The sequence below is a fragment of the Mytilus edulis genome, chromosome 5 (assembly GCF_963676685.1).
Source record: "Mytilus edulis chromosome 5, xbMytEdul2.2, whole genome shotgun sequence".
NCBI lineage: Eukaryota > Metazoa > Mollusca > Bivalvia > Mytilida > Mytilidae > Mytilus > Mytilus edulis.
In genome coordinates this window covers 2,106,174-2,123,226 of record NC_092348.1, presented here as the reverse complement: position 1 = coordinate 2,123,226, position 17,053 = coordinate 2,106,174, and the positions used below count along the sequence as shown (strand labels likewise).

At 32.1% G+C, this 17,053-nt stretch overlaps 1 protein-coding gene across 1 annotated transcript in view; it reads right to left on the bottom strand.

Annotated features, from left to right (window-relative positions):
* Window positions 1-17,053, bottom strand: part of LOC139522645 (uncharacterized) — a 62,231-nt gene that overhangs the window by 19,373 nt on the left and 25,805 nt on the right. The window contains exon 10 of the mRNA XM_071316112.1: window positions 9,904-10,050. Within this exon, the coding sequence (XP_071172213.1) occupies window positions 9,904-10,050 (147 nt within the window). The remainder of the gene's footprint in view (window positions 1-9,903; window positions 10,051-17,053) is intronic.

Below are 17,053 nucleotides of genomic sequence, written 5' to 3'. Positions count from 1 at the left end.
TTGTTACTTGTACTGATGATACTGAATGTTTAGAAATAAGATACACATTGTAATGATAACATACTTTTTACTTGTACTGATGATACTGAAGGTTTAGACATAAGTTACACATTGTAATGATAAACATACTTGTTACTTGTACTGATGGTACTAAAGGTTGAGGACATAAGTTACACATTGTAATGATAACATACTTGTTACTTGTATTGATGATACTGAAGGTTTGGGACATAAGATACACATTGTAATGATAACATACTTGTTACTTGTACTGATGGTACTGAAGGTTGAGGACATAAGTTACACATTGTAATGATAACATACTTGTTACTTGTACTGATGGTACTGAAGGTTTAGGACATAAGCCACACATTGTAATGATAACATACTTGTTACTTGTACTGATGGTACTGAAGGTTGAGGACATAAGTTACACATTGTAATGATAACATACTTGTTACTTGTACTGATGGTACTGAAGGTTGAGGACATAAGTTACACATTGTAATGATAACATACTTGTTACTTGTACTGATGGTACTAAAGGTTGAGGACATAAGATACACATTGTAATGATAACATACTTGTTACTTGTACTGATGATACTGAAGGTTTAGACATAAGTTACACATTATAATGATAACATACTTGTTACTTGTACTGATGATACTGAAGGTTTAGACATAAGTTACACATTGTAATGATAACATACTTGTTACTTGTACTGATGATACTGAAGGTTTAGACATAAGTTACACATTGTAATGATAACATACTTGTTACTTGTATTGATGATACTGAAGGTTTAGACATAAGTTACACATTGTAATGATAACATACTTGTTACTTGTACTGATCGATGGTACTGAAGGTTTAGGACATAAGTTACACATTGTAATGATAACATACTTGTTACTTGTACTGATGATACTGAATGTTTAGAGATAAGATACACATTGTAATGATATCATACTTTTTACTTGTACTGATGATACTGAAGGTTTAGACATAAGTTACACATTGTAATGATAAACATACTTGTTACTTGTACTGATGGTATTGAAGGTTTAGGACATAAGTTACACATTGTAATGATAACATACTTGTTACTTGTACTGATGGTACTGAAGGTTGAGGACATAAGTTACACATTGTAATGATAACATACTTGTTACTTGTACTGATGATACTGAAGGTTTAGACATAACTTACACATTGTAATGATAACATACTTGTTACTTGTACTGATGATACTGAAGGTTGAGGACATAAGTTACACATTGTAATGATAACATACTTGTTACTTGTACTGATGATACTGAAGGTTAAGACATAAGTTACACATTGTAATGATAACATACTTGTTACTTGTACTGATGATACTGAAGGTTGAGGACATAAATTACACATTGTAATGATAACATACTTGTTACTTGTACTGATGATACTGAAGGTTGAGGACATAAGTTACACATTGTAATGATAACATACTTGTTACTTGTACTGATGATACTGAAGGTTTAGACATAAATTACACATTGTAATGATAACATACTTGTTACTTGTACTGATGATACTGAAGGTTGAGGACATAAGTTACACATTGTAATGATAACATACTTGTTACTTGTACTGATGATACTGAAGGTTTAGACATAAATTACACATTGTAATGATAACATACTTGTTACTTGTACTGATGATACTGAAGGTTGAGGACATAAGTTACACATTGTAATGATAACATACTTGTTACTTGTACTGATGATACTGAAGGTTTAGACATAAATTACACATTGTAATGATAACATACTTGTTACTTGTACTGATGATACTGAAGGGTGAGGACATAAGTTACACATTGTAATGATAATAGTTATCAAAAGTACCAGGATTATAAATTTATACGCCAGACGCGCGTTTCGTCTACATAAGACTCATCAGTGACGCTCAGATCAAAATAGTTAAAAAGCCAAACAAATACAAAGTTGAAGAGCATTGAGGACCCAAAATTCCAAAAAGTTGTGCCAAATACGGCTAAGGTAATCTACTCCTGGGGTAAGAAAATCCTTAGTTTTTTGAAAAATACAAAGTTTTTTAAACAGAAAATTTATAAAAATGACCATATAATTGATATTCATGTCAACACCGAAGTGCTGACTACTGGGCTGGTGATACCCTCGGGGACGAAACGTCCACCATTAGTGGCATCGACCCAGTGGTGTAAATAGTTTTCAAAAGTACCAGGATTATAATTTTATACGCCAGACGCGCGTTTCGTCTACATAAGACTCATCAGTGACGCTCAGATCAAAATAGTTAAAAAGCCAAACAAATACAAAGTTGAAGAGCATTGAGGACCCAAAATTCCAAAAAAGTTGTGCCAAATATACTTGTTACTTGTACTGATGATACTGAAGATTAAGACATAAGTTACACATTGTAATGATAACATACTTGTTACTTGTACTGATGGTACTAAAGGTTTAGACATAAGTTACACATTGTAATGATAACATACTTGTTACTTGTACTGATGATACTGAAGGTTTAGACATAAGTTACACATTGTAATGATAACATACTTGTTACTTGTATTGATGATACTGAAGGTTTAGACATAAGTTACACATTGTAATGATAACATACTTGTTACTTGTACTGATCGATGGTACTGAAGGTTTAGGACATAAGTTACACATTGTAATGATAACATACTTGTTACTTGTACTGATGATACTGAATGTTTAGAAATAAGATACACATTGTAATGATATCATACTTTTTACTTGTACTGATGATACTGAAGGTTTAGACATAAGTTACACATTGTAATGATAAACATACTTGTTACTTGTACTGATGGTATTGAAGGTTTAGGACATAAGTTACACATTGTAATGATAACATACTTGTTACTTGTACTGATGGTACTGAAGGTTGAGGACATAAGTTACACATTGTAATGATAACATACTTGTTACTTGTACTGATGATACTGAAGGTTTAGACATAAATTACACATTGTAATGATAACATACTTGTTACTTGTACTGATGATACTGAAGGTTGAGGACATAAGTTACACATTGTAATGATAACATACTTGTTACTTGTACTGATGATACTGAAGGTTAAGACATAAGTTACACATTGTAATGATAACATACTTGTTACTTGTACTGATGATACTGAAGGTTGAGGACATAAATTACACATTGTAATTGTAACATACTTGTTACTTGTACTGATGATACTGAAGGTTGAGGACATAAGTTACACATTGTAATGATAACATACTTGTTACTTGTACTGATGATACTGAAGGTTAAGACATAAGTTACACATTGTAATGATAACATACTTGTTACTTGTACTGATGATACTGAAGGTTGAGGACATAAATTACACATTGTAATGATAACATACTTGTTACTTGTACTGATGATACTGAAGGTTGAGGACATAAGTTACACATTGTAATGATAACATACTTGTTACTTGTACTGATGATACTGAAGGTTTAGACATAAATTACACATTGTAATGATAACATACTTGTTACTTGTACTGATGATACTGAAGGTTGAGGACATAAGTTACACATTGTAATGATAACATACTTGTTACTTGTACTGATGATACTGAAGGTTTAGACATAAATTACACATTGTAATGATAACATACTTGTTACTTGTACTGATGATACTGAAGGGTGAGGACATAAGTTACACATTGTAATGATAATAGTTATCAAAAGTACCAGGATTATAATTTTATACGCCAGACGCGCGTTTCGTCTACATAAGACTCATCAGTGACGCTCAGATCAAAATAGTTAAAAAGCCAAACAAATACAAAGTTGAAGAGCATTGAGGACCCAAAATTCCAAAAAGTTGTGCCAAATACGGCTAAGGTAATCTACTCCTGGGGTAAGAAAATCCTTAGTTTTTTGAAAAATACAAAGTTTTTTAAACAGAAAATTTATAAAAATGACCATATAATTGATATTCATGTCAACACCGAAGTGCTGACTACTGGGCTGGTGATACCCTCGGGGACGAAACGTCCACCATTAGTGGCATCGACCCAGTGGTGTAAATAGTTTTCAAAAGTACCAGGATTATAATTTTATACGCCAGACGCGCGTTTCGTCTACATAAGACTCATCAGTGACGCTCAGATCAAAATAGTTAAAAAGCCAAACAAATACAAAGTTGAAGAGCATTAAGGACCCAAAATTCCAAAAAAGTTGTGCCAAATATACTTGTTACTTGTACTGATGATACTGAAGATTAAGACATAAGTTACACATTGTAATGATAACATACTTGTTACTTGTACTGATGGTACTTAAGGTTTAGACATAAGTTACACATTGTAATGATAACATACTTGTTACTTGTACTGATGATACTGAAGGTTTAGACATAAGTTACACATTGTAATGATAACATACTTGTTACTTGTATTGATGATACTGAAGGTTTAGACATAAGTTACACATTGTAATGATAACATACTTGTTACTTGTACTGATCGATGGTACTGAAGGTTTAGGACATAAGTTACACATTGTAATGATAACATACTTGTTACTTGTACTGATGATACTGAATGTTTAGAAATAAGATACACATTGTAATGATATCATACTTTTTACTTGTACTGATGATACTGAAGGTTTAGACATAAGTTACACATTGTAATGATAAACATACTTGTTACTTGTACTGATGGTATTGAAGGTTTAGGACATAAGTTACACATTGTAATGATAACATACTTGTTACTTGTACTGATGGTACTGAAGGTTGAGGACATAAGTTACACATTGTAATGATAACATACTTGTTACTTGTACTGATGATACTGAAGGTTTAGACATAAATTACACATTGTAATGATAACATACTTGTTACTTGTACTGATGATACTGAAGGTTGAGGACATAAGTTACACATTGTAATGATAACATACTTGTTACTTGTACTGATGATACTGAAGGTTAAGACATAAGTTACACATTGTAATGATAACATACTTGTTACTTGTACTGATGATACTGAAGGTTGAGGACATAAATTACACATTGTAATTGTAACATACTTGTTACTTGTACTGATGATACTGAAGGTTGAGGACATAAGTTACACATTGTAATGATAACATACTTGTTACTTGTACTGATGATACTGAAGGTTAAGACATAAGTTACACATTGTAATGATAACATACTTGTTACTTGTACTGATGATACTGAAGGTTGAGGACATAAATTACACATTGTAATGATAACATACTTGTTACTTGTACTGATGATACTGAAGGTTGAGGACATAAGTTACACATTGTAATGATAACATACTTGTTACTTGTACTGATGATACTGAAGGTTTAGACATAAATTACACATTGTAATGATAACATACTTGTTACTTGTACTGATGATACTGAAGGTTGAGGACATAAGTTACACATTGTAATGATAACATACTTGTTACTTGTACTGATGATACTGAAGGTTTAGACATAAATTACACATTGTAATGATAACATACTTGTTACTTGTACTGATGATACTGAAGGGTGAGGACATAAGTTACACATTGTAATGATAATAGTTATCAAAAGTACCAGGATTATAATTTTATACGCCAGACGCGCGTTTCGTCTACATAAGACTCATCAGTGACGCTCAGATCAAAATAGTTAAAAAGCCAAACAAATACAAAGTTGAAGAGCATTGAGGACCCAAAATTCCAAAAAGTTGTGCCAAATACGGCTAAGGTAATCTACTCCTGGGGTAAGAAAATCCTTAGTTTTTTGAAAAATACAAAGTTTTTTAAACAGAAAATTTATAAAAATGACCATATAATTGATATTCATGTCAACACCGAAGTGCTGACTACTGGGCTGGTGATACCCTCGGGGACGAAACGTCCACCATTAGTGGCATCGACCCAGTGGTGTAAATAGTTTTCAAAAGTACCAGGATTATAATTTTATACGCCAGACGCGCGTTTCGTCTACATAAGACTCATCAGTGACGCTCAGATCAAAATAGTTAAAAAGCCAAACAAATACAAAGTTGAAGAGCATTGAGGACCCAAAATTCCAAAAAAGTTGTGCCAAATATACTTGTTACTTGTACTGATGATACTGAAGATTAAGACATAAGTTACACATTGTAATGATAACATACTTGTTACTTGTACTGATGGTACTAAAGGTTGAGGACATAAGTTACTTATTGTAATGATAACATACTTGTTACTTGTATTGATGATACTGAAGGTTTAGGACATAAGATACACATTGTAATGATAACATACTTGTTACTTGTATTGATGGTACTGAAGGTTGAGGACATAAGTTACACATTGTAATGATACCATACTCGTTACTTGTACTGATGATACTGAAGGTTTAGACATAAGTTACACATTGTAATGATAGCATACTTGTTACTTGTACTGATGATACTGAAGGTTTAGACATAAATTACACATTGTAATGATAACATACTTGTTACTTGTACTGATGATACTGAAGGTTTAAAACATAAGTTACACATTGTAATGATAACATACTTGTTACTTGTACTGATGATACTGAAGGTTTAGGACATATGTTACACATTGTAATGATAACATACTTGTTACTTGTACTGATGGTACTGAAGGTTGAGGACATAAGTTACACATTGTAATGATAACATACTTGTTACTTGTACTGATGGTACTGAAGGTTGAGGACATAAGTTACACATTGTAATGATAACATACTTGTTACTTGTACTGATGATACTGAAGATTTAGGACACCCGTTACACATTGTAATGATAACATACTTGTTACTTGTACTGATGGTACTGAAGGTTGAGGACATAAGTTACACATTGTAATGATAACATACTTGTTACTTGTACTGATGGTACTGAAGGTTGAGGACATAAGTTACACATTGTAATGATAACATACTTGTTACTTGTACTGATGATACTGAAGGTTTAGGACACCCGTTACACATTGTAATGATAACATACTTGTTACTTGTACTGATGATACTGAAGGTTTAGGACATATGTTACACATTGTAATGATAACATACTTGTTACTTGTACTGATGGTACTGAAGGTTGAGGACATAAGTTACACATTGTAATGATAACATACTTGTTACTTGTACTGATGGTACTGAAGGTTTAGACATAAGTTATACATTGTAATGATAACATACTTGTTACTTGTACTGATGATACTGAAGGTTGAGGACATAAGTTACACATTGTAATGATAACATACTTGTTACTTGTACTGATGGTACTGAAGGTTTAGGACATATGTTACACATTGTAATGATAACATACTTGTTACTTGTACTGATGGTACTGAAGGTTGAGGACATAAGTTACACATTGTAATGATAACATACTTGTTACTTGTATTGATGATACTGAAGGTTAAGGACATAAGTTACACATTGTAATGATAACATACTTGTTACTTGTACTGATGGTACTGAAGGTTGAGGACATAAGTTACACATTGTAATGATAACATACTTGTTACTTGTATTGATGATACTGAAGGTTTAGACATAAGTTACACATTGTAATGATAACATACTTGTTACTTGTACTGATGATACTGAAGGTTGAGGACATAAGTTACACATTGTAATGATAACATACTTGTTACTTGTACTGATGGTACTGAAGGTTTAGACATAAGTTATACATTGTAATGATAACATACTTGTTACTTGTACTGATGATACTGAAGGTTTAGACATAAGTTACACATTGTAATGATAACATACTTGTTATTTGTACTGATGGTACTGAAGGTTTAGACATAAGTTACACATTGTAATGATAACATACTTGTTACTTGTACTGATGGTACTGAAGGTTTAGGACATATGTTACACATTGTAATGATAACATACTTGTTATTTGTACTGATGGTACTGAAGGTTGAGGACATAAGTTACACATTGTAATGATAACATACTTGTTACTTGTACTGATTGTACTGAAGGTTTAGACATAAATTACACATTGTAATGATAACATACTTGTTACTTGTACTGATGATACTGAAGGTTTAGGACATAAGTTACACATTGTAATGATAACATACTTGTTACTTGTACTGATGGTACTGAAGGTTTAGGACATATGTTACACATTGTAATGATAACATACTTGTTATTTGTACTGATGGTACTGAAGGTTGAGGACATAAGTTACACATTGTAATGATAACATACTTGTTACTTGTACTGATGGTACTGAAGGTTTAGACATAAATTACACATTGTAATGATAACATACTTGTTACTTGTACTGATGGTACTGAAGGTTGAGGACATAAGTTACACATTGTAATGATAACATACTTGTTACTTGTACTGATGGTACTGAAGGTTGAGGACATAAGTTACACATTGTAATGATAACATACTTGTTACTTGTACTGATGGTACTGAAGGTTGAGGACATAAGTTACACATTGTAATGATAACATACTTGTTACTTGTACTGATGATACTGAAGGTTTAGACATAAATTACACATTGTAATGATAACATACTTGTTACTTGTACTGATGGTACTGAAGGTTGAGGACATAAGTTACACATTGTAATGATAACATACTTGTTACTTGTACTGATGGTACTGAAGGTTGAGGACATAAGTTACACATTGTAATGATAACATACTTGTTACTTGTACTGATGGTACTGAAGGTTGAGGACATAAGTTACACATTGTAATGATAACATACTTGTTACTTGTACTGATGATACTGAATGTTTAGAAATAAGATACACATTGTAATGATAACATACTTTTTACTTGTACTGATGATACTGAAGGTTTAGACATAAGTTACACATTGTAATGATAAACATACTTGTTACTTGTACTGATGGTACTAAAGGTTGAGGACATAAATTACTTATTGTAATGATAACATACTTGTTACTTGTATTGATGATACTGAAGGTTAAGGACATAAGATACACATTGTAATGATAACATACTTGTTACTTGTACTGATGGTACTGAAGGTTGAGGACATAAGTTACACATTGTAATGATACCATACTTGTTACTTGTACTGATGATACTGAAGGTTTAGACATAAGTTACACAGTGTAATGATACCCTACTTGTTACTTGTACTGATCGATGGTACTGAAGGTTTAGGACATAAGTTACACATTGTAATGATAACATACTTGTTACTTGTACTGATGTTACTGAATGTTTAGAAATAAGATACACATTGTAATGATAACATACTTTTTACTTGTACTGATGATACTGAAGATTTAGACATAAGTTACACATTGTAATGATAAACATACTTGTTACTTGTACTGATGGTATTGAAGGTTTAGGACATAAGTTACACATTGTAATGATAACATACTTGTTACTTGTACTGATGGTACTGAAGGTTGAGGACATAAGTTACACATTGTAATGATAACATACTTGTTACTTGTACTGATGATACTGAAGGTTTAGACATAAGTTACACATTGTAATGATACCCTACTTGTTACTTGTACTGATCGATGGTACTGAAGGTTTAGGACATAAGTTACACATTGTAATGATAGCATACTTGTTACTTGTACTGATGGTACTGAAGGTTGAGGACATAAGTTACACATTGTAATGATACCATACTTGTTACTTGTACTGATGATACTGAAGGTTTAGGACATAAGTTACACATTGTAATGATAACATACTTGTTACTTGTACTGATGGTACTGAAGGTTTAGACATAAGTTACACATTGTAATGATAACATACTTGTTACTTGTACTGATGATACTGAAGGTTTAGGACACCCGTTACACATTGTAATGATAACATACTTGCAGATTCATGACAAAATTTACACTGGCGAGCACAATTTTCTTTGGCAAAGTCAATAAGCAAAGTACACACATCTGGTCCGATTTCTGCACAGGCAGAGGGATTCTTGTCAACACAAGGGGGTGTAGAAGTTGTCATCTGATTTACTGTAATATAAATATCCATATGTAGATTGATGAGAATATCTAGATAAAAGAGAAGAAAAGTTCTTTGAGGGCTAAAGGGTAAAAATTGCTTTAAATAAAATATCAAATTGTATTGAGTATAGGAACAAATTTTGGTACAATATATGGTTTCAATTTGAATTAACCTCCTTTATTTATCTTATAACAAATATATTCAACTGTTTTGATATCAAATTAGGCAATATGTTTTCTCAATTGAATTGTGTTATATTTTCATGATGAACCTTTCATAGCCACCCTTAGGATACGGGGCATTTGCACTGTTAAAGGCCTTAGTGTTATCTGTACATCCACTTTATTTGAACTTTGGTGGATGGTTGCCTCATTGACCATCATACCACATCTCATTTTTTTTTATATCATATGCAATGCTGTAATGATTAATGATTAATTAAATAGTTCTTGTCGTCTTGAAAGTTTTGTTATATAAGTATAAGTGTATATAACTTGAACGTCATTGACAATCATAACACATCTCCTTATTTTTATATCATATGCAATGCATAACTGACGTAAAAATTAATTAATTCAATAGTGCTAGTCTTCTTGACAAGTTGGGTAATACAAGTATAAGTGTATATAATTGTGTTACTTGAACATCTGGGTACAATATATCTGGATGTTTAATTTATAATCATATTTATAAGGATTTTTGAGTTACCATACATCATATTGTTTGTGTTTCTGTTGTGGATGGTTGTCTCATTGGTAAATCTAACCACATCTTTAACTGAATAAATACATAACAAATTGTTTGTCTTATCACAGTGTTTATTCCTTTCTCTTTGGTTGTATGATCTGATAAGTTTATAACATTATTTGGAAATACCTCTATTAAGAACTTATGAGTTTAAAGTCAGTTTCATTATGGTTACGATGACTAGTTTTAGAGGAATAAGTTTTATTATGACATAAAAAATGATACCTAAGACTGACTTGATACAGGAACTTCTTAGGAAGAAAGATTAGAAGTAAGCAATACTCTTTAACTTTACCTTCCGCTATATAGAAGATTGTCTCTCACTAAATAGTAAAATATTTGGTGGCAATGTTGAACAGTCCAGTAATTAACACTTTCGATGTTGACACGAATATCAATAATGTGGTCGTTTTATTTTATCAATTTCCTGTTTACAAAACTTTCAATTTTTGGAAAAACTAATTATTTTCTTATACCAGGCTTAGATTACCAAAACCATATTTGGCACAACTTTTTGGAATTTTAGATCCTCGATGCTCTTCAACTTTGTACTTGTTTGGTTTTATAAATATTATACATATTTTGATATGAGCGTCACTGATGAGTCTTATGCGCGACTGGCGTACTAAATTATAAACCCTAGTACATTTGATAACTAATTGTAATAATAAAGAAACAAGTCGACAAGACGAGGGGCACGATTGGTTCCCATTGGAATATAGACAGTTTGTTTAAAAAAAAGTCCTCTACCCGTAACAAATATGTTATCAATCAAGAAAGCAAGCATCTTGATAATGTCAGGTTCATAGAATGTTTTGTTGAATCAGAGTGATTATTTACAAAGTAGGATTTATCTATCCTGAAGACAAAATTCCTGTATCTACGATCGCCATTCTTTTGTATGAAACAAAGCAATACCAACTCTTTCAATTTGTCTTTTAGTTTGAAGTGGGGAATACTTGTGTAAAGTGAAGAAAAGTCAAAAGTGTTATTACTATTGCAAGATGAGAGAATCTAAGAGTGTAATTTGCACTCTAAAAGATCTTTGGAATTTGATTTACGCCACCTTTAGAACAAACAATATCTTAGAGGCCCGGCTTTGATTGCTGATAAATTAGATGTTAATAGTTTAGGAAGAGGTTTCAAGTTGCACTTTGAAAACCCAGCTATATACCGCTGCTTGTATGGACACATGATGTGGTATGATTGCCAATGAGACAACTGTCCACAAGAGACATCTATAAGTCACCGTACGGTCTTAAATAATTAGCAATGCCCATGGTTATGTCCCTTGTTTGTAGAGTGAGGATATTTTTGAGCTCCAATAAATCTTCGATTTTCTGTTGTAAAACATTCTTGGAGCCAAATTGATTTTGGATTTTCGTATGCATAGATGATTTTGCTATGTTTTTGTGCGACATCTGATTTCAACTCACCAGTTTTTCAAAATGGCCAATATACAAAGAACACTATCAGTTCATTTCTATACTCGTGGCTTTAAGGGGATAACACACGACGAAATAATAAAAGAACTTGAAAAACAAATAGATTTAGAGAGTGTTAAATCCATCCAATTGATTTGTAACTTTAAGTGACATAGATGCCAAAGAAAGGTTAGTACAGTGTGATATAACAATAAAAAACAGAACCGTCAAATTTATTGAGGTGGACAACACAATAACAAACATAACAATCAAAGACCTTCCTTATGAACTTAATGACTGCTACCTACAACACAAATGCTTCAGTATTGCAAAATCGTCCGGGGTTCAGTACAGCGGGGATACATTCGAGGAAAAAATATAGAAAATGGTTCAAGATACATTCAAATCATCAATTGTGCTCCGACAATTCCAAACAAAACAACATTTGGTAGATATGATGTACGAATGTTTGCCGACAATGGTCGAACAGAATGTATTCATTGTAAACAAAGAAACCACCCTTCCTATGCTTGCAAAGACAAACCAGATCATAGTAAGCGCTGCTATAACTGTTCAGAAATTGGGCACGAGACTGTCTTAACGAATCCAAATGTTCATTCGGCAAAAAAAAGTGGTCATGTCCGTAATGATTGCGCTTATTTTAAACACCATACTATGATTACGTCTTATGGTAATTATGCTAGCAAAATTCTCGAAGGTAGAGAAGCTCAAGAAAACGACAAAAATGAAAGTCAGTCCATCAACCCATTAGTGACAACAAACCATCTACAAACACCGAACACATACTACACCAAATCAAAGGGAACAAATGTAATATTGGGAGCTTCAAATAGTTTAAGAGTTGGTTAATTTGAGGACAATTTAATAAATGCCTCTATAAATGGCGCCACTCTAGAAAAAATAGATCAGTCTTTGGGTGCGGCTTTTGAAAATCATCCTGTGAAAAGCAATGGCTCAAATGTAGGCAAGGTCATCATAACCTTAAGTTGTAATGACTTGAGTAGAAACAAGCACGACAGTGATCAGGTGAATGTGTACGCAACACAGGCTATTGTCAAAGTTAAACAAGCATTTCCGAATGCAGATATTGGTGTATGTGGTATTAATCCAAGAAAAGGTAACAGTAACCACATTCACACAGTCAAAAAAACAGCTACACATGCTAATGTGTTCTTGGAAAAATTGTGTCTCAAAGATGAAGTGCTGACTTATATTGATGTAGACAATATCTTCATAAAAAATGGAAACGTGGTTAAGGCGTATTACGATAAAACAGATGCTAGTGGAGTTCACATCACAATTGAAGGGGCCCAAACAATTCGTGTCAAACTACATGAATTTCTTCACCCTAAGATGTCATCAAATCAGAACATTCCTCGTCCTTGTGACAACAAGCGCAAACTTAGTGACATATCGCTGACGCCAATGTCTGCAGAGAAAGACAGTAAACAAAGCAAACCAGGTTCCCCAGATGATAATGAGTAATAATACACAAACCGAAATTTGCTATTTGCTACTTTTTATGTAAACAATAAAAACAAATCAATCCGAAAGTGTTATATGTACATATGTACTGATTTGCAGCTTTTGAATTATTATTTTAGATTATTTTTCTATCTTTTGTACCTCAAACTGTATCGATGTATCTGTATTGTTATTATTGTAGGTGGACACTTTGAAATGTGTTCACCAAATGTGTATTGTTATAATTGGTCAATGACTCGAAAAATTGAAATTAAACTTAAAACAGTGGCTTTGACCGTGAATTTCAATAAATCAACGAGGCATAGCGGTGTTAAAATGTAGATCAAATCGTGAACTTTAAATGAACTCGTGTACTCTTCAACGATTTTCGGTACTTATACATCTTCGGATTTCAAATGTTTGGCTTTGAGCGTTCCTGGTGAAGGTAAATCCAGAAAAGCGCTTCGGACGCAATAAATTATAAAACGTGTTGTTTTCCATTTTTTTTTAAAAACAACACTAAAGAATGTCGATCCAAATCATCACTTTGAATGTAAACGGCTAACGTGATAAAAAGTAACGTAATTTAGTCGGTCGAATAATAAAATGTAGTATCAAAACGGAAAGTGCGATTTATCATATTTCAAATATATATTCCAACAATAGTGGCGTCGAGAGGAAACAGCTTTTTGAATCGCTTCATAATTTTTTTGGTAATTTTACAGACGATAGTGTAGACCATTATAATATTTTGGTAGGGGATTTTAACTGTACTCTTGACAAAACAATTGATAGAAATCCCTCTCATAATCGTGATGATATTGGTACAAATTAATTACTTTTTTATTGTCACAATATAATCTAACATATTTTTGGAGAGACAGATACCCAAAAGATAAACGGAAAACGTTTCAAAGAGGAATCTCAAAGTCTAGAATAGACTATATCTTTTGTGATAAAAGTCTGTCAAATAAAGTTTACAATGCTGGTATCGCGCATTGTCCTTTTTGCGATCATGATCTTGTGTCATTCAAATTAAAACTTGATGAAATACAAAGAGGTCCGGGTATATGGATAATGAATATTAATACTATAAAAAGTGAAGAATTTAATAATGTATTTAAAATTTGGTGGCAAACCTGGAAAAATGAAAAAAGTAGGTTCGAAAAAATTCAAGATTGGTGGGATGTAACAAAATCACAAATAAAAAAGTTAACCATGAAAGTAAGTAAAATATTAAACAAAAATTCTGAAAAAAGTTATATTACCAACCTTGAAAAGAAGTTAGAAAAGCTTAAATTAAATAATACTACTTCTGGGGAGGTTGAAAATAAGATATCAGAAATAGAATTACTAATTAAAAATTACTCTGAGAACAAATCAGAGGCGTCTAAAATAAGGGCGCGTGTAAAATGGGCGGAAGAAGGGGAAAAATCGTCGAGCTACTTCTTCAACCCCTGAAAAACAAAACGGAAAAAATAAATTATGGAGTCGATTTAAAACAGACAATGGACATTTTAAATACAATATAGACGAAATACTAAATGAACAAGTTAAATTCTACTCAAATGTATTTAGCTCCGAGGGATGGAATTTGGAAAGTGCTAAAGATTTAACCAGTCACATCGAAAATAAACTAAGCGATGACGACAAAAAATTACTTGACCGTGATATTACCGCGGAGGAACTAATGAAAGTTCTAAAAAATTTAAAAACTAATAAATCCCTAGGGAGGACGGGATCATATCTGAATTTTATGTAATATTTTGGAATATCATACAAGAAGAATTTTGTACGTTATTGCAAGAAATATTTAATGACAAAACATTGTCGGATTCGCAATATAAAGGAGTTTTAACATTATTATTTAAGTGCGGGGAACGGGAAAATATACGTAACTGTCGACCTCTTACACTACTGAATTGCGATTATAAAATTATAGCTAAAATACTAGCAGAAAGATTAAAAATAGTCCTTCCTAAGCTTATACATCCCGACCAAAAAGGGTTTGTAAAAGGCAGACATATAACGAAAGCGAGTAGAATGATACAGGGTATCATAAAATATATTGATGATGAAGATGAAGAGGGTATAATTGTCTTTTTAGACCAACAAAAGGCCTTTGATAGGATGGAATGGGGATGGCTAGACTTCCTTTTTATAAATATTACAGGCAGAGCCCTTGGCCTGTGCAATAAGGGCAGAACAAGACATTCAAGGCATTATATTGCCTGGGGAAGAAAATTGGGAGCTAATAGAAACCAAATTAAATATGTTTGCAGACGACACCCAATTATTTTAATAAAAATGAAAGTTCTGTAAAAAAATCTTTTGAAATATTTGACAAATATGAAAAGGCATCGGGTTCTAAAATTAATTTCGAAAAGACTAAGGGAATACATATTGGCGCATATAAACGTAGACGACCTACTTTGAAAAAGATAAGCTGGACAACAGATAACATAAAAACACTAGGTATTCACCATGGTTATAACATTGACAATGACAAAATTTGGAAATCAATATAAGAAAAAGTACAAAATTGTGTACACGTCTGGAAAAGTCGAAAATTGACTTACTCTGGAAAAGTCCTTATTGTTTAAAATTTAATTATATCAGTGTGTGGTTATGAGTTAGAAATAAGAGGTTTACCCGAAAAATACAAAACAGAATTGAATAAGATAATATGGAATTTTATTTGGGATGGGAAAGTGAATCAAGTAGACCGGAAGGTGTATTGTTTAAATGTTAAAAAGGGGGGCATGGGAATGGTAAATTTAGATAGTTGGATAGAAAGTAAATATATCAAATCTTTATATTCGATATAACATAAGCCATTATCTAGTTGGAATGCAATAGGTAAATTTTGGTTAAAAAAATGTGATAAGAAATTTGAGGAAGAACTATTTCTGTGTAAATGTTCTGACCTTTCAGGTCTTGAAATAAAAAAAACATACCACATTATTACAGAAGCGCTTTACAATCGTGGTCAAAACTGACAAAGATCACACAGAGTATATTTAACGTAATGGAAGTAAAGAAACAGCAATTATTTGGAAACTCAAATATTTTATTTCAGGGCAAATCTTTATTTTATTCTTCCTTTTCAAAAAGTCAGATCAAAACTCTTGTTGATATATGGGACGATAATACCATAATATATAAATATATAGACAATTAATAGATAAACGTAATTGTATTTCGGAATATTCACGAATTAAAAGTTCCATACCACAAACATTCATGCAGATTTAAAAAAATAACGATGATCAACCTGCTTTAAAAAGCAACAAAGTAAACATTTCTGAAAACCTTGAATTTTCAAATCAAGGATTTGACATTAAAATATGTTCAA